Raw genomic sequence first — 24,799 nt, forward strand, 5'->3', positions numbered from 1 at the left:
TTTGTACGAGTATCATATAATTAAAAACGCGAACATTAAAAGTACATTTTATACTAGTAAATGTTACTTCCTATTTTCAATTCATATTGTAAAAGAAAACTGATTGGCATGCAATAAAAATGCAATCTCTTTCGACTTCGGTGAAAATCTGCTTATCTTCAATATACCAACCAGTCCCTTTCTCGATATTTATCAGAGTCTGCAGTGATTGCCTGTCAGATCAATGAGTGACGACACCGTAGAAGACGTACTACTGCTGACAGTGTGGAGCTGGTGCACATAATTCAGTGTGCGACATGCACAGCTAGCGGGTTGACCAGTGAGGTTGACAGATAAGAGGTTGGTGGTCTTGGCGACATCGCTCCGACGCAACGCAAATTATGACTCTCATATATATACGGTAAAGCGCTGCTCATGTTAGCTGCTACTGTGCCGAGGCGAGGTCGACCTGGCTGGAGAAACAGGTGTAGCGTAGAATCTAGGTCTATTCTGTGTTGTTCACGACTTGCATCACCTGTCACGTGTTATATATGATATCCGTGACATTATTTATCTCGTAGTTTTCACGTCCAATCCGACTGCAGACATGTCACAGGAGCAAACATGGGCACAACTTCAAGAGAGGTATTTACTATCTTCAGTCCCATTCGTACATTTTGATGTTATCAGGTTAATGTTTGTAGACTAGAACTAACGACAAACGTTAAGTGTGAAGACTTGCAAAATAGCAAGAAAACGAAAAAGAATGTGGATGGTCCATTAAATTCCGATTCAAGGAATACAAGTTTGTACTTGTGTAAGTTATTTGGAGGCAGCAATTTGTTAGCTAGGAATTAGATTTTGTTTGGTGCAGCTTAACTGTGACTTTAGTAGTGTGACCATCATCACTATCAGCCCGGCCCGAACGCCGAACTCGAAAGCTGTGTACAAGGAGCCGGGGTTAGGTGCAGCTATGCATTTTAAATGTCATAGATTATCTAGACCCTCTAGCCTAGCAATGCCTAGTACTAGTAGATAGCAGTAAGTTATCAAATTAACTAAGTTTAGAGTATCTACTTGAAGTAGGCCAAGATTCTAGACGTGTTCTACTGAGGCAATGAGCTTGTATCGTCTAACGTTATACATTACAAGTACCATTGTCCAGGTTATAGTTATGGGTAAAGTCGGCCCCCAGCGCGCAGTACAACTACTTGTAATGCGCGCGCTGGGGGCCGACTTTACCCGCTAGGCCAAGTTTACCCATAACTATGGTATCTCAAAATCAAATTCCACTGAACCAAACTGCACCAAATATACTTAAAAAGCCTTTTCCAAGTCCAGTTAGAATTGAACCCAATATCGATGTTGGCTTTCAAGTCTTCGCTCAAAACAAACTCGCTCTTTATGAGAAATGCCAGTGACAGTGTAGTGGATGCTGCATGCACAATCTAGAACTGAAGTTAGCAGGTTAGTACCGGTAAGTTGTCTAATATTATGCAAAAAGGAACTCGCCACTGAGCTAAAAAGCAATGTGCAACGATTGTGGCAAGTTGTAAGAAGTCGGTTATTGTCATGAGAAGGCATAGAATGAGAATTGCACACATGTTTGTAATGTGTGTCTGTCTTCTTCTTCAGGGGTACTGTCCAACACCCCTATGCAGGGGCCAACTGGGACAGGAGATGCGCTGATGTTAGAAGTCAGAAGCTAATTGTTTTGCTCTTGAATGTGGTAGAGGACAGCTGTTTCGAAAGTATCCTTGTTTGCGATGTCTGTGACTGCTGATGACAGTGCATTCTACTCTGTGATGGTCCTTGGTATAAATGAGTACTGGTACTTGTAGCAGTTTTTATTTGTGGCGATTGGGATGAAGCTTGTAGAAGGTGACTTCCAGAGAACCCTTTTGGACTGGACGTAGGGGTTTTTGTGCTGGGACAGATAGGCATCCCGCAAGTGCCTTGAGCACAGAATGTATTGATGGGTCCTGCCCTGTGTCGCAGTTGCAGCATTTCCCAGCCCAGCTCACATTCCATGGCAGTGACGCTGCTGTACCCTGTCTATCATTTGTATGTGGTCTTGTGTGATCTAGGAATCTGCATTTCTCAGCTGACTTTCTTCGACTTGCTATGAATCATTTGAAATTGATCCTTTGCTCCCGGTTCCTTAAAAGATTTGTCACATAATATTAGATGGCTGGCTTCTCTTTCAGATTGTGCAGGCAGCATACACCACAAATTTGCTCACCAAGAGTGACTTGTTTTAAGCAAAGACATGAAATTTAATGATGATATTGACGCTTCCCAGAGACCGATTTGGTTCAAACTTAAGTGAGTAATTGAAAATAAGTACATATATACAAAAGGACATTTATAGTGCCATGAACTTTACGTGTTGTCTGATCACAATCAGTGTACATGTACATAGGTTCTAGACTATTGTGCATATTTTATTAGAAACCATAGTCCATAGAATCTGTCAGTAATTTTCTTCACCTTGTTCTGACAGTGAAATGAGTGTGTAATGTATTTCTAAGAGAACAAAAGATAAATTACATGTTCTTAAAACTAGTTGTCTATGTGTCAATGAAGTGTTAGCAGTGTTAATTGTAAATTGATGTTACTAATGAGAGAGTTAAACATACATATATATGTGTTAATGAAAAGAAATTCTTTCCACTTTTGTGATTTCATACAGATTGCGGAGAGCCCGTGAGAGACAGTCACTAACAGGTAGAAAAGAGAAAGAAAAGGAAGGTGACATCTCAAGCAGAAGGAGGACTGTGCCCCCCAATCCATTACCAAGGTGAGACTGTATTATCTGCAATGATTGACATGGTATGAGCCGTAATAAAAGAGGATACATATATCAGAAGCAGTAGCAGCTGAACAGGTTTTTTTTTCATACATGTAGTTGTACGTGTATGTGAAGGAACAATTATGTGTGGACCTTGAATGCAGAGGTCAGTGCTTTAAAGATCTGTACTTCAAACAATGGTATATTTGTAAGTCAAATGTCAGTGTGGCCTTTCAACAGTAAAGTAAAAGTGTGTGTACAGTTGTTCAAATCATCTCACTGTAGTTTGTATTTTCTTTGATTAGCAGCCATTCAACTGTTCATTTAAAGTGATTTTGGGAACTGATATGAAAAACATTAATGTAGCATGTAACAATATCAGAATAATTTGTATTATTATGATTTAGAAGTTGCTGATTGCATTGATCATCTGTGAGAATTTACAAACAAATCCAGACCTAATAAAGTAGATTCTTTCATATGCCATCATAAAGTTCTGGTTCATTACCTCACAAATAAAGGAATAAAAGCAAAAAGAAATCAAGAAGATAAACAATCGAGTCTCAAAGGACAATTGGTCCCATCAATATTGAAATGAAGGGGACAAATGACGACAAGATCCATTCTAATTCTAGTGCTCAAGAAAAATGATAACTTTCGGTATGATTTCCTTTTTTTTTTCTATTTTTTTTTTGGTCTCCAAGAAGGAGACATTTAAATTATGCACGAATGTGGATTCTGACCAAACTCTTAAATAACTGACCAATTCAGGGATTCCCAAGCCCTACGTTTGTATGACATAAACTGTAGTGCCATGATCAATGTCTATTTGGTTATGAAATTATATGTTTTGTGTTGTTGGCTGTCTGGCCAAACTTCCAACTTGGCTTTGCTGAGATAAGTTAATTAAAGATTTAATAAGAAGCATTGTCCTCCTCATCGCATCCATTGTATGAGATATCACATGGTATACAATGTAAGTTACTCATGTATCTGAAAATTAGCTCCTAAAGCTGGTATCTCACTGAGCGGCGAACGTTTGCGAACGTAGCGAATTTGAGATTCGCCAACTTTTCTGACGAATGTTTGCGAAAAATCAAAGTTCGCTTCTGCCATTAGCGACAGTTAGCGACTTTTAGCGATGTTTAGCGACAATTAGCAACACTTTAGCGAATGTTTGCGAAAGTGTTTGCGAACACAGGTGGCGACTATTAGCGAATGTTAGCAAATGTTAGCGACAATTTTGCAAATGTTAGCGACAATTTTGCAAATGTTAGCGACAGTTTTGCAAATATTAGCAACTGTTTGCAAATCCTTTGCGACAATTTTGCGAATGTTCTTGGACCTAGAAAAGTACCAGGCGATTGTGTATAGTAAGACCCATAAAACGACATAAAACCTTCCACTGAATTCAGATCTCTTGTGACAACCGTTCAAGATGGATTTCCAGGATATGGAAATAAATTTCTGCCAAGAAGAGGCTCAAGGTGTTGCTATCCTTGAAGAGCTGCTTTGTCAGGCTGCTGCTACAGCTATTCTCTCTAAAAAAGAAAGAGTGAAAATGTTCACTCTTGAAGAAGTGAATAACAGAAAAGAGTGAGTTTCAAGTGAAATTAGAGTGATTTTGGAGTGAAAATGTTCATTTTCACTCATTTTTGAGTGACCTCAGGGATCACTCCAAGATTTTCGAGTGATCCCTGAGGTCACTCCAAAATGAGTGAAAATAGATATTTTCACTCAAAATTCACTCCAATTCCACTCAAAACTCACTCTTTTCTGTAATTCACTCCTTCAAGAATGAACATTTTCACTCTTTCTTTTTTAGAGAGTTGTGCAGCATAAGAGAAATAAAATAAAGAAAAACAAGAAAGGAAGAAGAAAAGAAAGAGAGTCAGAGAGTGCTTGTTGCAGAGGACAGACTTTAGTCAATATGAAAAGCTTTTGAAGCAATTACAATCATGATGGAGATGTCAAGAGCTTCAAGAACTTTCTTAGAGTGGAACCTTGTCTGTTTCAGAAGCTTTTATATAGGAACCATGTGGTTACTTGTTCGCTAGCAGTGGCGAATCATATAAAAATGTTAGCGACACCGTATTACGACCGTTTGCGAATTCTTACGAGTGTTTTGCGAATGTTTGCGAATGTTTGCAACTGTTAGCGAAAATACAAATTCGCAAAGGTTCGCAAAGAAATTTTGAACATGTTCAAAATTTCTTTGCGACAAGAAAAACTGTTTGCGACAATAAAAACCGTTTGCGAACTTTCTTGCGAATGTTAATGAACCTTTTGCAACCGTTTACGAACCCTGGCGAATTCCCAAATTCGCTACGTTCGCAAACGTTCGCCGCTCAGTGAGATACCCCTTTAGGAATCCTGTGAATTGGTGCTATCATATAAAAGTAATGCCTCAAAATTGATTACGGTGATGCTGCTGATGATTATGATAATGGTAATGATGAAAAGGATTTTTTTTGGGGGGGGGGATAATTTGTGTGTTGCCACGACCATTATTTGCAACAATACCAGCAGTATCATTTCTTCTGACCAATGCAGACTGGACAGCCCTCAAGGGACAAGTCATCAGCCATGGTCATCTCCAGAACTGAGAGGAAGTCATTTCTCAAGGGTCCCACCACTGTCATCACACAGGTTAGAGTACATGTATGCCCAAAGCCCGTCTCTATTTATACATCATTTCTGTGACGTGAAGATCACTAATGCAGAGGCATAAGAAATAGAGTGATTGTGTATGCATCCATTCCTCCCTTTGTTCAATTGTATTCCATCCATCAAATGGAGTCAAGAGTTAAAGTGATGAAGGAAAAGGTCATGTGAAATTTAATGTGTTGTTTTATTGTTAGAAAGGATGCACAATTACAATGTGATTGTTATTCATCCTTTGTGCTGCTTCCCAGCTTTTTGATAAATTTGCATAACCAGAATCTGCTTGTTCAGTGAATGAATGAATGGTATGTGCTTGCAAAACATTGATTCTCAGACTAGTCTCATTACCATAGGTGGAAATGCTTTCATTTTTCATTGTTGTCTCTCACTTGGAAATGATCTTAACATCTATAAAAGATAAGGGCATCCATAAAATGATGTGGACATCCATCCAAATGCTCATAGCCTTACACACTGGCTCTCACTGTCATAACCATGCAGTTGAATGTGTCCCATTGGTTTCAGACCGCCCTCAGATGATACACTCAGCCTGGACAGCTTCAATTCTGACTTACCTGGGACTCAAGAGCCACAACTCACTCAATCACAACCAGCCTCACCGTATGAGATCAGAAATGGAACAATCCATCCAACCCTCACCTCACCAAATACTTATGTGCCAGCGTGGGACCAGTACACTGGGCGACAAGTTAACCCTGAGGGTAGAGAAGTCAAGAAGAGAGGGAAGAAGTACAATGTGAGGATGGGAAGTGCCAACCTTGAGACTGATATACAAAGTGTGATCCATGCAAATCACATGAAGATCATGGGGATAGAAAGAGAGCGATACCAAGACCATGATAGTCTCAGAGATGGGCCTAGACTGGTGGAGTATGACAATGTCTTTGGTGGCAGAGAATTGGTCAGGGTCCCTGTGCAAACTGCTCAGGTAAAATAATTAAATGTTTGGACTTTAAAGGGACTGTACAGTACTGGCAGAAGTGAGGATTCAGCTTGTAACGTTTTGCAACATATAAAGAGTGCACAATTCTAAGGGGAATCAAAAGTTTATTGAATGAAATCAGTTTTGAAATGACTGAGATATCTAAAAACAAGGTAAAACAAAGAGATCCTAATAAAAGTTGTGGCCCGTCAATTTATAAGGATCGCTTTTTTGGATGTCCCAGCCATTTCAAGGCCAATTTTCATCAAATAGATGTTGAATCCTTCTTGAAATTACATGCTCTTTCATACTTTGTGAGAGGTTTCTCATTATCTCACCAAAAAATGTTATAAACCTGAATCCTCACCTCAACCAGTACTGTACAGTCCCTTTAATGTAGTCACGGTTGGTTTGAAACAAAACAAACACATACCTGCTAATCTAGATGTGATTATATGAAAGCTGAGCAAATGTAGACAGATTTGTAATACAACATTGTGTGTGTGTGTGTGTGTGTGTGTGTGTTGGTGTGTTTGTGTGTTGGTGTGAACCCAGATAAACCAGTAAGCCAAATCTATTTAGTTTTAAAGGTGAAAATAAAGATTTTTGTTGCCCCCCCCCCCCCCACTTTTTTCTTAAATTAACACATAAAAAATCTTGGAAGATACAAAGGATGGTGGATATTCAGACTTATATGTACATGACAGCAAAACAGGTCATGCGCCAATGTGATTGTATATGACAAATGAACAGTGATTTCCAGGTTTCTGTCATATAGCTACCTTGTCTCAATTACTCTCTCTCTCTCTCTATCAAGTTTGATGAGAGACTTATCATCAGTCCTATATTATTCTTATGTAAAGTATTTGATGCGATGAAGATGAGTCAATTTTCAAATGTGAATGATGTGCCTCTTAAACACAACAGCAACAACAATCAAGAGTTATTTCCCTTTGTTTTGCAGGTATCAAGTGTTGTTGCCTTCATGCAGGATGAGCTGTCAGCCAGGACATTCCTAGAATACTTCCTGACCAGCTGTCTTCAGGATGACCTGGTTTTAGAGGTGGCTCTAGATGTACTGACACAGCTTAGGGAGGAGAGGGTATGAAGCCTTGGCCACTACGTAGGATTTGCTCTGTTTAGTTATATCTTTATCAATTTTCTATGCCTCCGCCACGAAGTGGTGCCGGAGGCATTATGTTTTCGGGTTGTCCGTCCGTCCGTAATGAATTTTGTGGCAAGCGTAACTAAAAAACCTTTTGAGGTATCCTAATAAAACTTGGCATGTATGTGTATTAGGGGGTGAAGATGTGCCTATCAACTTTTGGGTGCACATGCTCAAGGTCAAAGGTCAAAAGGTCAAGGTCAAATATGTAAAATTTCACTATTTCCTCCATATCTATGCATTGCCTGAAGATATTTTATTGAAACTTAATGTAGACATGTATTACCCAATTAAAATTCTCTGGTGAAAGTTGGGGTCATGAAGTCAAAGGTCAAAGGTCAAGTAAAAATGTTAACATTTCACTTTTTTCTCTGTACCTTGGAAATTGTTCAAGGTATCTTCATGGAACATAGTATATATACGGGTCTAGGAACACTACCCCCTGGAAAACCACCCTCCGGATAACTACCACCCGGATAATTACCCCCAGGACAATTCCCCCCTAGGGCAACTACCCCCTGGACAACTACCCTCCAAGGGCAATTACCCTCCAGGGTAAATTACCCCCTAGGACAACTACCCCCCCGGACAACTACCCTCCTAGGGCAATCACCCCCTAGGGCAATTCCCCCTTAGGAAAACTACCCCCTGGATAATTACCCCTCGGATAACTACCCCTGGATAACTACCCCCTCGGATAACTACCCCCTGGATAACTACCCCCCGGAAAACTACCCCCTGGGTAACTACCCCCCGGGCAACTACCCCCTGGATAACTACCCCCCGGAGAACTACCCCCTGGGTAACTACCCCCCGGAGAACTACCCCCTGGGTAACTACCCCCAGGATAACTACCCCCCGGATAATTACCCCTCGGATAATTACCCCCCCCCCCCCCGGATAATTACCCCCCCCGGATAATTACCCCCGGATAATTACCCCCCGCATAATCACCCCCCCCCCCCCCCCGATAACTCCCCCCGATAATTACCACCAGGATAATTATCCCCAGGTTAATTACCCCCTCCTCCGAAAACTAGACCCCAGATAACTTCCACCCGATAACTACCCCCTCCGATAATTTCCCATGGATGATTACCCCGTATAAGTAGGCCTACAACTCCCCCTCCCCTATAACTATCAAGAGGAAAATTACCCCCAGGACAGTGCACCACGCCAATTACCCCCTGGGTAACTACCTCCTGGGTCATTGCCCCCACCCCCAATCTTACTTTTGATAAAAAGAATATCATTACTACAGGAAACGAAGTTCTTTGTATTATTTGCCAGGAATCACGAAGATGCCGTACTGATACATCATCTTATGAAAACAACATCTTAAGGATTTACGATTTGTATCGTTTGCATTTAGGACGATTTATGTACAAGCTTAATTTCTCCCTCTGTATTTTGACTCTATGTTCATAAAAAACGAAGCTGTCCCTTCATATCCTACCCGGTAATCCAGTAAATGTCAATGCCTTTAACCAAAACTATATTCGCTAAATCTGTATTTTCTTTTACTGTTCCGAAATTTTGGATTTCTCTTGATAGTATAGTATAAAAAAAAAAGTTTGAAGTTTGAATGCCTTTACCATTGAACTAAAGACATTTTGAAGAAATGTTACACTTCAGAATGAGTTAAACTTTTTGCAATATTTTTTTAACCACAATCGTCTATCGTTTACCACAACTCCATGTAACACTTCTTTATTTTGAGGCGCTTATATCTCATGCCTCACGTGCCCTGGTTTTGACCCATCGTCTTCCTCTTCCCTCTCGCTTTTCTCTGTCCACCGTGAAGGTAGTCTATTCCTGTCATTCATAACTCACCTTTCCTCTTTCTCTCATTACAAGGGATTTATCTCGTGTGTGTTCATGTGCAGTGCACTCCCGTTAAAACGAAATGCTCAGGACCGGCAGTTTGTTTGTTTGTCTTTTCGTTTTAACAAAATTTCGTTATAACCGAACAAATATAATATGCAATGTATAACGAAAAGAAGGAAACCACGCATAAAAAACTCTGTTTGTTGAATCCTCATCATACGCTGGAAAGCTATGTGAAATGGGAGATTACCTTTTTAATTTCGTTTAAATATTACATTTTAAAAAGAGCATAAAGTTGTTTGTGTTGTCACACATGTGTAGAAAATGACGGTGTACGATTTGCTTACAGTTCGCTATTCCAAATGTTTTTTTTTTCTTACTAAAGTACGTTACTCCGAAGGCTCCTTATTCCGAAGTTTCGCCATCCCCGGGATTCCGATGGTTTGTTTATGTGAAGGTTCGCATTTCCGCGGAATCATTATTCCTAGAGTTCATAATTTAGATCAAAATAATATATTGTTCATTTTCCGAAGGTTCGTTGATCTGAAAATGAAATGAGGTTCGTCATTCTGAAGGTTTATAAATCAAAAAAAGAGAAAGGTTCACTATTCAGAAAGTCCGTTGTTCCGAAGGCTTTTTCATCCGAAAATGAAATAAGGTTCGTTATTCCGAAGAAATTTTGTTAATGAAAAAAAAAAAGAGAAAGGTTTGTTATTTCGAAGATTTATTTATCTTAAGACGATTATAAGAATTGCAATTCTTAAGCTTTGTTAGTGTACTCTCCTTTTTCCACCATGGATTAACGATACTTTTTGTAATGTTCCGATTAACGAACGTTTTGAATTCCTGTCATTTTCGGACTAACGAACCGTACAAGAATAAGAATAAGGACCATATTTTATTATCGGATTAACGAACCTTTGGAATAACGCCAAAATGTGCTTAATAACAAACCCTCTTTCATTTCCTAACTAACGGACATTTAGTTGTATCAGAATCTGTGTGTTTTGTATTAAAAGACTTCGGAACAATGAAACAAACCTTATCTGAATTCAGATTATTTTATTACAATAACGCAAGTTCCCCTCGGAAACTGTGCGTGATACACGGGAGTGAACATTCAATGATGCGTTCGCTCATGCAGAGACGCTTTAAAAATGCTTGTTCCGCTATGCATTTTTGAATGCGATCCGCATTTCGTTATAACGGAGCACATTTCTTTTGTTTTTCTTTGTCAGTGGCGCTCAGAAAAGACTTTGTGATAACGAAAATTTTGTTATAACCGTCTTCGTTATAAGCGAATTTTGTACATAGACTTTAATGGCGATAATTTTGGGACCAGAAGTTTTGCTTCGTTATAACGAAATTTCGTTATAACCGTGTTCGTTGTAACGGGAGTGCACTGTATCTTTATTTGTGTACTTCGTCTCTGTCTTAATGTGCCTTCTTTGTATTGTTTCATCAATTTTGTAACTATTTTACTGTTATACCGTTAACGCTCATTTCAGAATTGCCCTTCTGCATTATTGGGCATTAACAACTAGTATATCGAGGATGTGGGAAGAGATTGTCATCTCCTTGGTATGATCACCGCAGAGCATTACCTCCCTTGACAATTACTCCTTATTAAAATTAGGCTCCAAACAATCACCCCTCTTACAATAACTCTCCCCCAGAAGAGTACGTCTCTCATTGTTATTTTCAAACAACGTTTGCTATTTGAATTGAAAAAAAAAATTCATATCATCAAATTTTGGTCGAGACCTAACTTCAGGTTTTAAACATCTTTTGGGTGAGATAATTAGAAACACCTTACGAAATATTAAAGAGCATGTTATTCCAAGAAGGATTCAAGTTTTTGTGAAAAAAAAATACTCTTGAAATGGCCGGGATAAAACAGAGCAGCCCTATAATGTAAAAAGGATTCTGTCAACTACAACTCTCTATAGATCTATTCAAAAAGAGGGTGCAGGACAAAAGACTTCGTTAACAACTAGGGGTGTTTTTTTTAAAGAAATACCGTTAAACTCGTAATATTTTACTCTTTCTAATGAGACTCACTTATATTTGAACTGGATTTCCTCTTAAAGTATCGAGAACATTTAATTTGAAAACTAGCACAATTCTACTTGTATGTAAAACAAGCTGTAATTTTACTCTTATGACAGATTAGGGCACCGTTTGATAAAAGTTGCCAGTTATGACATCTTGTTAGTCTCTAATAATTTCAATAAAACCATGGGTTCTGCTTGATTGATGAGCTCGAGTCACTGACTTGTTACCATGGACCTGCTTTGATCGACCTCCAACGATTGGTAATTGTGTGGAACTGACAGCTTGTCAGGACTGATAACTTTCATAAAACCGTGCCCGGATCCTATCAGAAATTATGGCTTTATATCGAAGGGTCCCTCGCTAATGTTAACGGAATATGAATTGCAGTGAAATCAACTCTCCTTTTCTTATGTTTATCGTCTAATGCGTTATAACGGTAGAAAATGACAAGCCAAAAGAGTAAAATTGATGACAGTGTAAGAGAAAGGTGCATCTTCTGATATGGTGTTATGAACTTATGGAAAAATTACAACGGGTGCATGGTAACTTTCGGGGGGCGGGGAGGGAGGGTTGTCCAGTAGGTAAGTATCAGGAGGGGGCGGGGGGGGGGGGGGTTCGGGGTATGGTTATGGGGGGGGGGGGGTAGTAATCCGGGTGGTAGTTATCCTGGGGGTAGTTATCCGGGGAGTAATTATCCGGGTGGTAGTTATCCTGGGGGTAGTTATCCGGGGGGGTAGTTATCCGGGGGGTAGTTATCCGGGTGGTAGTTATCCTGGGGGTAGTTATCCGGGGGGTAGTTACCCAGGGGGTAGTTCTCCGGGGGGTAGTTATCCAGGGGGTAGTTATCCGGGGGGTAGTTATTCAGGGGGTAGTTATCCGGGTGGTAGTTATCTGGGGGGGTAGTTATCCGGGGGGTAGTCATCCAGGGGGTAGTTACCCAGGGGGTAGATATCCAGAGGGTAGATGTCCTAGGGGTAATTGCCCTTGGGGGTAGTTGCCCTAGGAGGGTAGATGACCGGGTGGTAGTTGTCCTAGGGGGTTATGGCCCTGGAGGGTGATTACCCTAGGAGGGTAATTGTCCGGGGGTAGTTGCCCTAAGGGGGAATAGACCTGGGGGGTAATTATCCGGGTGGTAGTTATCCGGAGGGTAGTTGCCCAGGGGGTAAGTGCCCGGATACGTATATATACATGTACTGACTGGCAGTGATTATCTAGAGAATTTAGGGTTCATGGGGTCAAAGGTCAGGGGTCAAAGGTCAAGGGCAACACTTCAAAATTTTACTATTTCCCTCATATTTATGCAATGCCAGCAGGATTATTTTTTTTAACACTTGGTGTATGCATGTATAACCCAATAGAGATTCTCTGTTAAGATTTTTTTCTCCTTTTTTTTTGCCTCAATGGTCAAAAGGTCAAAGTGAAAGTGCTCAACTAACTGCTTCCTCCATATCTAGGAAAGGGTTGAAGTTATCTTGAAACTTACTACATATTTTTTGCATGTTCTGCCTGACATTGATTATCTTAATATGAATTTTAGGGTCAAAGGCCAGATGAAAATGGCAACAATTTACAATTCAATACAGATATTGCACTTTTTCTCCATACCTTGAAAATTACTCAGTGCATAAACTTTTTATGAATGGATCAAAGTCAAGTTAAAGTTTTTAAATCTCCAAATACATGCTCTCCTACTCATCCAATTAAACCTAGGTCAAGGAAGGTGAACATTAACACATTTGTGGCAAACTTGTCATTTTAATATTTTGCCAATTTTGTGAAAATGTAATCACACATTGTCCACATGTACTATAGACCTGTTAGGAGAACCATGCATTATGGCGGAGGCATACCAGTCGCCATAGCGACATTTCATTTTTTTCATGTATGCATGTCTGAATCTTATGATTTTTAGCTCACTTGAACAGAGTGGCTCAATTGAGCTAATGCAGTTATTCACCGTCTGGTATCATCATGTGAGGTGCCTAATAAGTTGTCTCTTCCTCCATCATGTATGTAAACTTTTCTCCTTTTCATCTTCCTCTTGAAAACTGGTTACTGTATACGCTGTTATTTTCGCGAGGGTTTTATTTTCGCGAATTTCACGAGCTTCGGGCTGATCGCGAAATTAAAGACACGCGAAAATATTATCCCATCATACCTTATGTGCAAATTTATGACAAAATGCATCCAACGCTGGCCGGACCAGAACGCGGCTGTTACATCGGCCAGTACGTACACATACTATATTACTAGTACGTACGCTACAGTGCGACCGATTGTGGAAGTGCAGTATGCTAAACGTGCATTAAAATGTGCAATCTCCATGCTTCATTACCCTACGCAAACGAACACCGGCTCGACGTGGTTGGGTACACGGGTGAAGCCTAGGGATGCATGTAGCCCGACCAGACGCCGTGTGCGCAGCTAGGTGTAGTTAGCGCGACACTTGTGTACAGCGATACACACAGGTTGCATGTAAAATTTTTGCTAGCGCTAGCGCAGCTCTGAAACTTTGTCGTCTATTTGTTGCAACATTTGGTAGGTACTGAGTACTTGTGAATGCCGTAATTGTTTCATTTTATCAATCTTCTACTATGTCGTTTCTATTTTCATGTTTGGAAAGTCACAATGCAAATGGAAAAACGTTACGAGTACGTTGGCAAGTGTTTGAACGTGTTTCTCGGGCTTGGCAGTAGACCCTACTACTACTATCAATCGCGAATTTAAAAACACGCAAAAATGCCACTGATACTGTGATTCGCGAAAATATCTGTACGCGAAAATATTGGCGTATACAGTATTTGATTTTGACAAAATATGGCAGGAATCAGCAATGGGACGAAGGGATCTTAGTTTGTACAGAAAGTGGTATTGCCACCAGTGTGCGTTTTTTGTGTGTATGTGCATGTTTCTTGATTTATTCATACTCATTTACACTGATTCCCCATAACTCACTCTTGTATTCATTTTGTCCTTTCTGTGGCATGCTGTATTGTTGGATTCTTGCAGTCACAATGTGCCGTCTTGGACGTAATCTTGATGGTCAACATATGTGACATGTTAGTGAATAAAAACACACTCAAGTATGAGTACAGAAAGTGTGACAGATAATGTATCAAATGTTGCACACCAGCAATTCAGCTTATTGTACTGTACCAAGTCACTTTTCTTTGAAAAGGTATTCATGCTTTGGTATCATATAAGTTATCATTACTGCAAGAACTTCATTAAATTGTCCCAGAGCATCAGGTAATGACTGATTTAGGTGTGAGTTCTGTGTTTAAACAGTCTCATGATTGTCCAATTAGTAAATGCTGTTTGGTATTCAAATTTGTTTAATTTATTTGTTTCAATGACACAAACTCTCTCCCCCAATAGTTTTCAAATGTAACTTTTCAAGGGCAAGCAGAAATAGGAAAAATCTCAGAAGAAATAGTACCCGAAGATGCTAAATTTAGGTGAAATGTGCATGAAGCAGTGAATTAATCTGATAATTTTCCTACATGTGCATTTGATTTGTAGGATATTGAGAGGCAGCTGTCCATACCAGTCCTGGATGCAGGAAGAGAGATCCTGGAAGAAGTTGTACATGAACATCTTGTAGACATCTCCTATATAGAGCTCAGAGCAGCAAGTAAAGAGTAAGCAGTTTTCTATTCTACACTTGTGATAATGATATTTGATATTTCTGTCATTTTCACTAAATGGTTTGTCAACATGACACATTGAATCTGACTACATTGTTTTTGCTTATGATAAAATGTGATTAAAAAAGATACAATGTGCATACTGTACTAGTAAATATGACCGCTAGTATAACATGAAATTTGCATCATCTAGAAAGCATATAAAGCATTCTACAACTGTACTGTTATGTGTTTTTACTAAGTTGGTGCATAAATTCATTGCCTATTTGATAGACTTCCTTGAAGGTATTGGCTCATTTATTCTGTCTTAAATCAGTGTGTCACAGAAAGGGTTCAATGCATGCCATACTGAGTGTTGGTGGAGTGTTGACCCCACATAGAAAGATGTTAAGATATGAAATTAACATACCACTGTAAAGGTGAGTGAAATTGTTCCAAAGATGTGAAACATATTACTCCAACAGTGTCAACCAGTCATCCAAATTTGCACCCAATAAACACCTGAAAACAGCAGTCATTTTTATACATGTTGTATTACTCATATCCACAATGTCACCTGCAACGTATTTATTATGTGTAAATACACACACACAAACACATTTTGACTCACAAAACAAAACTGCTGGTGATGAGCTACGTCAAAGGTGATTTCGTTAAGGACGAATAACATGGTTGGCTAAAAGTTTTTTTTTTGGTAAAGGCATAAAGGAACTACATTCCATGCTACTTGTTGACATATAAAAGAGAAATACTCAATTAGGTCTTCATAAAGTGCTTAGTGGGTGCTTTGTGAAAGAATGAATGTACATTCAGTCCCTTCAGATCTTCATAATTGTGCAACAATGTTAAAAATATCATAGCTGTAGATGTTTTAGGGGGTGGCATTCACAATACTCCTTTCTTTCCATTTTGCAACTTCACTTAAAAACAAGAATTACTAATTGTTCAGCAATTTGAAATATTCCTTCTTTAGTAAAGGAAAGGACATAGGGCCTTTCAACAATTAGAATAAGACTAGGAGTTTACAATATTTTGTCTGTGTATTTGGTCTCACATATAATTTGCTTGCTAACTGGTGCAATCCTTTATGTAAACAGAGCATGCCTTATCGAAACAGAACTAATTGCATCACGGTGCCGACTCTGTTACTGTATTGCATATCACACAAATGCGAGTGCTATTAAACCAGGACATTTATGCTAGAGATGAAGTATTCTGTGTTTGTATGATTTCTAGTTTCTGGGGGATGGTTTCGTCAACACCTTCACTGTACAAGCCAGTTGCTAGGGAACTCCTGAGAGATGTTGTTCAGGAAGAGATTGCCCTCGTGGTCCCAGAATGCATTTCTGAGCTGGTATCAGAGTACTTCATCCAGAAAGACGTGGTGGCAGGCTTCAATGAGATATGCAGTGCCATCATCTCAGAACTCCTCCCAGATATTGTATGTAGCAAGTTTTCTGTTTGCATTCTAGTCATATAAAATGGTCAGATAGAACTCAAATTTCAGCCAAACAAATGTACCACCAAAGATGCTATATGACTGGAAAACAAGATTAGCTTTCATGGACACTACAAGAACAATTAAATGCTTTAAAGTGGCTGAAGTGTCTCCTCCAAAGGACCAGCTGATGAAGATTAAATGCCCTGTCAAAGGATGATACTCTCACTTCCAACAGACTTGAATCTTAATTAAGATCCTGTGGTCTTTGCCACTACACCACAGCACATCCTTATATTCAGTGCTGCAGGCCCAAGGGCAGGCACAAACAATGAATTCTCAGATTTATGTTGGGTAGAAAATAGGAATTTTGAATGGCTCATAAATTTGTGTTCATTTTCTATTGAATTTGATGGGGCATATTATGTTGTTCTATGTCTGTAGTTCATACGTGTATATGTGTCTGCTTACCCTTTAAGTTTGTTACTTTGCCCCTGACAAAATTCTGCTGGGATCAAAACTCTGGCCCCTTTTGACTCCATGATTTTGGATTTGTATGGTTTTCAATGTATACATGTTTTAATAAGATTGTGGAATGGAAATACACTCCATCTCACCCTAGTTGTCATCTGCTATGTACTTCAGATAATTGCATATGGTGCAAAATAGACTGATGCCAGCTTGTGATAAATAATGTAGCCAGGATCTTAAGTGAGACCTTCCCCCTTTTAACCTTTAGTTTTACATTTAATGTATATTGAAAACTGTCACATATGTCAGCAAAGGTAGTTTTGATCCTTTTCATTTTAAGACAATGTGCATGCTATCACACTAACTAATTAAGATTTATTAATTCCTCTGATGTCATTTACCTGATAATTACTTTTCAGATTGACGAAGCTGTGTACGAAGAAAGTGTGCTATCTGTGTTCGAAGAATTGATTGATGAGGAGATAGAGCATGTAGCCAGTGACTTCATGGAGGATAGCTTCACAGCTGGCAGATCAATGCTACCCAGGAGCCCAGAGGAGAGGCTGCGTGATGAAGAACAGGTTTGCTGCTATTCCTTAAATCAACACTACCTTCCACAGGTTAGATAGTGAGAGTGGATGCAAGGATGGTGAAATGAAGGAGACGGATGATAATGAAGATTACAAGTGTCATTGTCACCATCATTATAGAGAGTGTTCCTTGGAAATCACAGTTTGATATATTCATAAAGTTTAACAACTTCAATTTCATACAAGTTATATCATCATGTTATCACCATAACTTTTTGATGTACAGGATGTAATTTACATTATTTAGTTGTGATGATTCACAAAGAGCTACCTACATGTACTAGACAATTATCACAAGTCATGGGTGCATTGTTTGTTTATCTCATTATCTTTTAACTATGCCCAGTATTCCATGCCAAGTTATGATACAGAGTGCCTTTATATCACTCAAATGAATATGATTGCGACAACACCCTGCAAAGTGCAAACATCTTGCATGATTAATTACTGTGGCAGCCTGTCTGCTGTGGTTTGATTTTTGTCATGCCACGTTTACACCTTGTTCCTGGCAGGCACAGCAATCATGTTTCAAACCACCATGGACAATATGGGATGGACGTGAAACAACGCAGGGGGACAGGATGGGCAAATGTGACATGCCATGATTGTCATAGATGCATAGCAGTCAGGGCGCTGATGAGAAACCTAGTAGTAAAAAAACTGGGTGAATGCAAGAAAACATGACAACAAAACATAACACTTGGAAGTGGTCCATTGTGGGACACAATGAGAATTACGTGTAATCTGTCCTGACCAGATGCTGTGAGAACAGCGTCTGTGAGGATACCCTTGTAACAATATTAGAATACAGAGAGAGAGAAAAAGGAGAATATCCCACCTGCCCAAGGTGCACTTTGTTTCAGGCAAATGGATCTGCTGTGGCTGTCAGGAACATGGTGTAAACGTATATATGGGCTAACAGCTCCATGAAAGCTACATACAATGACAGCTACTTATAATGCTATAGTGCAATTTGACCCAGGCAACATGTGTGTCAGCTACCCATAATGCTGTGCATATTGTATTTGATCCTGACAACAGGTGTGGAAGCTAGCAGATGACTTTCTCCTTGACTTGATGCTCTTTGAGAATCTGATGTCATCCAGAGTACTTCCAAACCAGAAAGTCTGGAGCAGTGAGGAGTACCTTGACCTCTTCCTTGACTGTAAGTAGTGGTCTACTCCTATCTCATTTCGAAAAGTTATCAATTTCCAACTTGAAGATGATATACTGTAAAACCAAAAATATTCACAACATGAAACTTTTGTGAATGAAATTGTTGACCATGAGAAAATTGTGTGTATACTACATGTACTGGAGTGTGTAGACAAAAACTTTCACATGCAGCTTGCTTCTAAGAATCATGGCTCCTCTCTAAATTCACAAAAATGTCATTTGAATTTATGTCATTTTATTTCATTAATGGTTTAAAATCAACCACTGTAGTCGCCGGCAGGCTGAATTGAAGTAGTTTACATAGGGACACAACATATCAGTATCACATAAAATTTGCTTATAAAATAACTAACATTGTAAAACAACATAACTTACATATGATAACATGTAAATTTTACAGCTCAATTTGCAAAATACAGATATAACATCTAAAAGCGAAGGACATTAATAGATTCATATAATACAAATTGTATACAGATATGATTATACACATGAAGACACTCAACACTTTTCCCCCTCACACACAGCATACACCTGCATATTGACATACACTTGGCACATGCATCACATATTTACATACACTCTAACAAACATAATTAATATGCATTTATACACTCTGCATTGCATTGCATAACCCAGACATTCACGAAAGGGTGTTATTATATACAAATAAGTATTTATAACTCGCGTACACGCAAGCTGACATGACGCGTGCACCATCTCTTTATAATCATTTAGCTCTGATGGAGTACACACACATAATGTGGGCGTGTGCACATGAACACATAATAGGGGGCTTTACACACACGCACATGTGTATGTGTACAAGCATGTACACACACTAGCACACACACACACACACACACAGATGTGCATTCACAGGGTCATACTTTTATACATACACATTCAGCTTGGCAACCGTAAACATGGCCAGTGCATGAGCTGCTCGTTAAAACAAAACCAAAAAACAAGAAAAAAGAGGGAGTTTCCTCAGTTCCCCAAAATAATCATAACCACAGATGTCTACATTACCACTAAAAGCAATTTAGATAGATAATATAGAAGAATTTAAAAAAGTTGCGCATAAATAGATAAAACTTGGCATGATATGGACACAATTAAGATGACATATTGACGGCAATTAAGAACAGTGTTCATCCATTTGAATTTGGAATACATAATTCACTATCCAGAGTTCTTTTCATAAATACAATGTATTGTCACCATTAAAAAATAATGTGTATTCATGAGTCTTGTTAGGTATGGCAAGGGACTTTTCCTGAATCGTTCAGTTTTACATTTGAATTCTGTTCTCCTTGAATTTCTGGGGTTATACCTATTAGTTGTCTCTTTTCACATACATGTAGGTAGCAGGTCACAGAGAACAGAGGACTGTATATTCTTTGTGAAGGATACACAGAGTTCAGTTCGCCTGCTTTCCAGCAAGTCCAGTTTGCATTGCTGCAGGGCTTCACTGTAACAAGTATAGTCGGGTCGGAAAGTTTTGTGACACACCTGCTTCTGGATGTGTTCTAAATCGTTGCACTGCTGTTTGGTGATGCTTCCAGTCCAGACTGGAGTGACGTACTTGGTGATCGGGTGGACGAAGGATTTGAAATGGTTACTAGGTCATCATTGGCCAAAGAATGTTATTTCAGCTTCAGAGTCATGAATAGATGACTGTTTGCATGTTTCATCGTTGGAAGTAATATGCGTATCCCACTTCAGATCTGCCTGTATGAACACACCAAGGAGTTTGACTGTGGTACACTGATTGATGGTGATATTGGTCAACAAGAAAGTGGGAGACGATCAGGATTTTGTCTTGAAAAGCAGACGTTCATGCATGCATAATTTTTTGGTTTAAACACATGTTGTTTGTAGCCCATGTGTGAAGTTCATGCAAAGCATTTGGAAGTGTCGATGGTTCATTGATAAGTAAGATCTATTATGGTAAGACCATCAATGTATTTGAATTCGCCAGATGTTTTCATCATTAGTGGCCAGGGCAGAGTTGATCACTGCTGGAAAGATGATTAGTCCAAGTTTGGTTCCCTTCCGGTTGCTGGCATGTATGAAGGACCAATCAGAGAGCATTCCGTTGTATCAAACTGCCTGCTTTTCTGTTTACGAGGAAGTCACTGATCCAGTAACACATAATACGGAGGGACTCTCATTTTTAGTAAGTGTTTGACTGCGATTGTATAGTCGATGTGGTCAAAGGCTTTTGAGAAGTTGGTTATCAAAAGAGACAACATTTGTTTTGGATGATTGACGTTTGAATGCCAGGTTATAGTACTTTGCTCTAATCATCTATTGTTTGTGTTTGTGTTTATGTGTGTGTGAACATGTACATGTTGCAAGGTGTAAGTTCAAACACTCAACTCTGAATTTAAGCAGAGGAATGTCTTTGTGGATTCTTATCTCACCAAGGAATCTCAAGTTGAGAACACTAAGCCAGTTGTTGTTCATCTCTCCACCCCAGCTCTCCTCTTAGACCAAGTCCTGGGTCTGCAGCTAGAGCTGGTCAAGAGAAGAAATGTGACGGAGGAGTGTCTGCCACTCAAACGCTTCCATGAGAAGATCTGCACCAATGTGGTAAGATTCGCTCAACTACTTCACTCAGCCTGTCATTAAACTAAAGGAAATATTTTTAAACATGTTGTGGGCAAAACTTTATGCAAGTTTAGGGTTTGATCTTATTCTTGTTGTTGTTTTCTTTTACCGCAGGAATGCCTGTCTGAATGGAAGCAATGAAATATTATTAATGTTGTCTTTGATTACAAAATGATTCTGTTTGTATAATGACACCTTTTTATATCATTGTATAGATTATGATCAACTAGTTGTACATAAAACTCTCACTGCCCCAATTACCTTGGAAGTGTCACTTTATATAGTGATGTATGAGTGTTAGTATTTTTAGCTTAAAGTGTTTGACATTAATGTTCTCCTTACAAAACATTTTATATACCTCATAAGTGAGATTCTTACAACTGATTGGTCAAAAGTATATCATGTGACAAGGTGTAGTTCCGTCGTAATAAACCCTCGTGATAGTAAGGCAAAACCCTCGTGATAAAAAGTCAAAACCCTCGTGATAGAATTTGTAAACCCTCCGCAACTTTTGCACACATAACAAGTACACATAGACTTTGCGCGAGGGTTCCGCACCCCCCCCCCAAGGATGTTCACTGTAATACGCACATCGTATACTTATATACAACACATGCACAATCATCACACTAGCTAGTTAGCGCACAGCAGGCATGTTTTAACATGGCATGGCGAGTGCTCCTCCGACTCCGAGCTCCGCAATTTGAAGTGAGTTGAATGCGCGGAACCGGAGGATTTGGAGCAGTTACTAGTAGACAGTCTACTTGTCTTTAGGATTCATAGGATCCCGAAGCAGAGACAACATACAATGTTAGAAATTAAAAAATGAGCTGGATAATAACATACTAGTACTGTAATCTTCTTTCAAGATATTATGCAGGAGCTCGCAGAAGGCCGTGTGAGTACTGGGTAGTCTACGAAATGTATGAAAACCATGCAAGCGAGCGCTGTGGCCTGTAACTGGGGCTAGGCCTAGAATCGACTACTGTACCTCATAATTTGACTAGCCCCAGATCTTGACATAGCTAGTTACTAGTTAGACCTAGTCTTAAATGATGAGGTATATAAAACAAATATCAACTGCTCTGTATTCAGATGGTGGTGGAAATTATCACTCCCTCGGTGCTTTTCATACTGACCCTTCTATCCCCCCTCGGCTAACGCCTCGGGGTGATAGAAGGGTTTGTATGAAAAGCACCTTGGGAATGATAATTTCCACCATCATCCTCATGAGCAGTCAACATTTGTATACTACTCAACTTTGAGCCAAAAATGTGAAAAATTTTCAGAGGTTCAGCATGGTATTTATCTTCTGTGAAAAAATTCCAGAAGTCCACTCCTGCACCATTGTCAAATACTTTTAACCAATATTCAGATTTCTGAATTCAGTCACATTACTTAGCCAGTAACATGTGAATCAAAAGAAGAAAAGAGAGAACAAATTCTGATCACAAATTGAAGAGTTGTGAATATGGCATGTTAAGTTTTGTATCAAGGTAGTGCCAGCTGATTGTTTAAATCAAGGTATTAAAAGAATAACCACAGATCATAAAGTCTTCATACAATTATCATGGATTTTCATTTGGTGAACGTTATATATTTTGACTGGAATCAACTTTTGGTTCTGGTAGGAAATAGGTCGATGGAGTAGCCTCCCAGAGTTTTGAAAGGAGAGGTCAAGACTGTTTTGATAAGAGAATGTTTACAGATGTTTCACTATGTGGATGATAATAGATGCTGTGACCCACTGTATGTTTGTTTTACCATACAGGCTATAGATGTGGTGTTAGATGAACTGACTGCACACCTTGACCAGGACATGGCTGAAGTGGATGAGTATGAAGTCCAGCTTGACCACATCTGACTGACCATGCAAGTTGGGACGTACTCACAAAGGCCTCAATTCCAACTGATTTCTCTGGAGGATAAATGAAACTTTCTACACATCTGGAAGGGACGGCTTCCAGACCTCACCAGGGTCTTCATGCAAGCCTATGACCACTTCTACCGAATGCTGTGACATCAGAAATGCTCCCACGTAGCTTGGTTCTATTGTGGCAGCTCTAATCATGACTTTACATGGCTGTCATCTGTGTTGAGGGCAGAGTGATACAAAGCTCTTTATCATGTAACAGAGGTGAGCTCCATGAAGTAGATGTATTCACCAGCTAATGAAAGTGGGAGTGAATAAAAGCTTTATTATTGACGTAATTATAGAGGCTTGACTGTGAGCCAAAGCCTTTCTGACTTACCTCATGTAGAAATGTTTGCAGTGTATGCCTTACATCAGTGTAGCCAAAAAACAATCTTGGAATTAAGTCACTATCATGCATCATATAGCATCCTAGCAACTCACATTACAGTACCGTTGTTTGTCTTTTGCAGCTCATGTTCACTCATGCTAAATATGAAACAACTTAACCAGGAGTTGGGTTTTCCAGAATCTTCTAAAGTTGTCCTTAGCCTCTTGCTATGTGTAAACTGTATTAAAATGAGATAGGCAGGACTTTGAGAATTTTCTTGTTATAAAATAATGAAATTATCAGCTGGTGAAATATCAGTTGTATCTTGTCTAACCACCCTGCTCAGTGGCTCTTCAAAGTGCTCTTTTCATCTATTCTTCTGTCCTTCACTATCTAGCTTCTGATAAAACTCCTTTTCTGCATCCTCTCCATTGTTTCTTGGAGCATAACATTGTACAATGTTCATGATGATCCTGCAGCTTGTTTGTCCTGAGTGTGGCAGTAATGATCTGTAGGCCATGACTCTCCCAACCAATGACAGGTCCTTGTGCTGATGGAGACAGCAGTATTGCAACCAGACCTCCAAACATTTGATGTTCAAAATTCAGTATACTTTCCCGAAAAATTCAGAATTTTTGATAAAAAATTCAGAATATGGTGTGCAACATTATTTTAGTCAAAATATCGACCTGAGAACATGGAAATTTCAAGTTCTCGTGTTATATTTGTATGCACATTGACTATAAAAGTAAATCATACCCACCTTTAAATGTAGCTTGTCACTGAAGTCTGCTGTGTAATGGCCTATTCAGTCTGAACCACCTGCACCCTCATCACCTGCACTTTCCCCTGTTTGTGCTTCTGATACAGCCTGCTTTTGCACTTTTGCAAAAGTGCAGTTGAGTACTTTTATTCATAGCACTGAGTACTTTTATTCATAGCACACAGTGTTCTTTGGGAGCATGAATTGCTTCTGCACAATTAAGTCACTTAGAGTTTTTGTTGTCGTGCTGGACCTCATTTGGGTTTTAGTCTTGGTGACCAAACTGAATATCCTTTCACGATCTGCGTTACTGTGAAAGACACCAAGGACTGCTTTCATGAGTGTTGTGAGATGAGGGTATTTCTTCTTCAGGGATGAGTCCCACCATGTTCCCTGTGAGATTCCACTGTTTGTCCACTCTCTGACAATTT

The 24,799-nt window shown here is 39.3% G+C and overlaps 1 protein-coding gene across 1 annotated transcript; it reads left to right on the forward strand.

Moving 5' to 3' along the window:
• The first annotated feature begins 452 nt into the window (after positions 1 to 452).
• On the forward strand, positions 453 to 23,570 carry LOC139729990 (uncharacterized). Its single transcript, XM_071640911.1, has 11 exons — positions 453 to 624; positions 2,672 to 2,779; positions 5,324 to 5,419; positions 5,960 to 6,383; positions 7,342 to 7,479; positions 14,947 to 15,065; positions 16,308 to 16,512; positions 17,400 to 17,561; positions 18,612 to 18,735; positions 21,232 to 21,344; positions 23,134 to 23,570. Exons 1-11 carry the CDS (start codon positions 587 to 589, stop codon positions 23,224 to 23,226), a joined length of 1,620 nt encoding a protein of 539 aa, XP_071497012.1. The 5' UTR covers positions 453 to 586; the 3' UTR covers positions 23,227 to 23,570.
• The last annotated feature ends 1,229 nt before the right edge of the window (positions 23,571 to 24,799 follow it).

Source organism: Diadema antillarum, unplaced genomic scaffold, assembly GCF_040938485.1.
Source record: "Diadema antillarum isolate AM-2024a unplaced genomic scaffold, OU_Dant_1.0 seq00000285_RagTag, whole genome shotgun sequence".
In the NCBI taxonomy this organism is placed as follows: Eukaryota; Metazoa; Echinodermata; class Echinoidea; order Diadematoida; family Diadematidae; genus Diadema; species Diadema antillarum.

Bases quoted from the DNA above. Each gene is read 5' to 3' on its own strand.
- LOC139729990 (XM_071640911.1), top strand. From the start codon at position 587: ATGTCACAGGAGCAAACATGGGCACAACTTCAAGAGAG. The intron at 15,066-16,307 runs GTAAGCAGTTTT...TATGATTTCTAG, and splicing joins CTCAGAGCAGCAAGTAAAGA to TTTCTGGGGGATGGTTTCGT. The intron at 16,513-17,399 runs GTATGTAGCAAG...ATTACTTTTCAG, and splicing joins CAGAACTCCTCCCAGATATT to ATTGACGAAGCTGTGTACGA.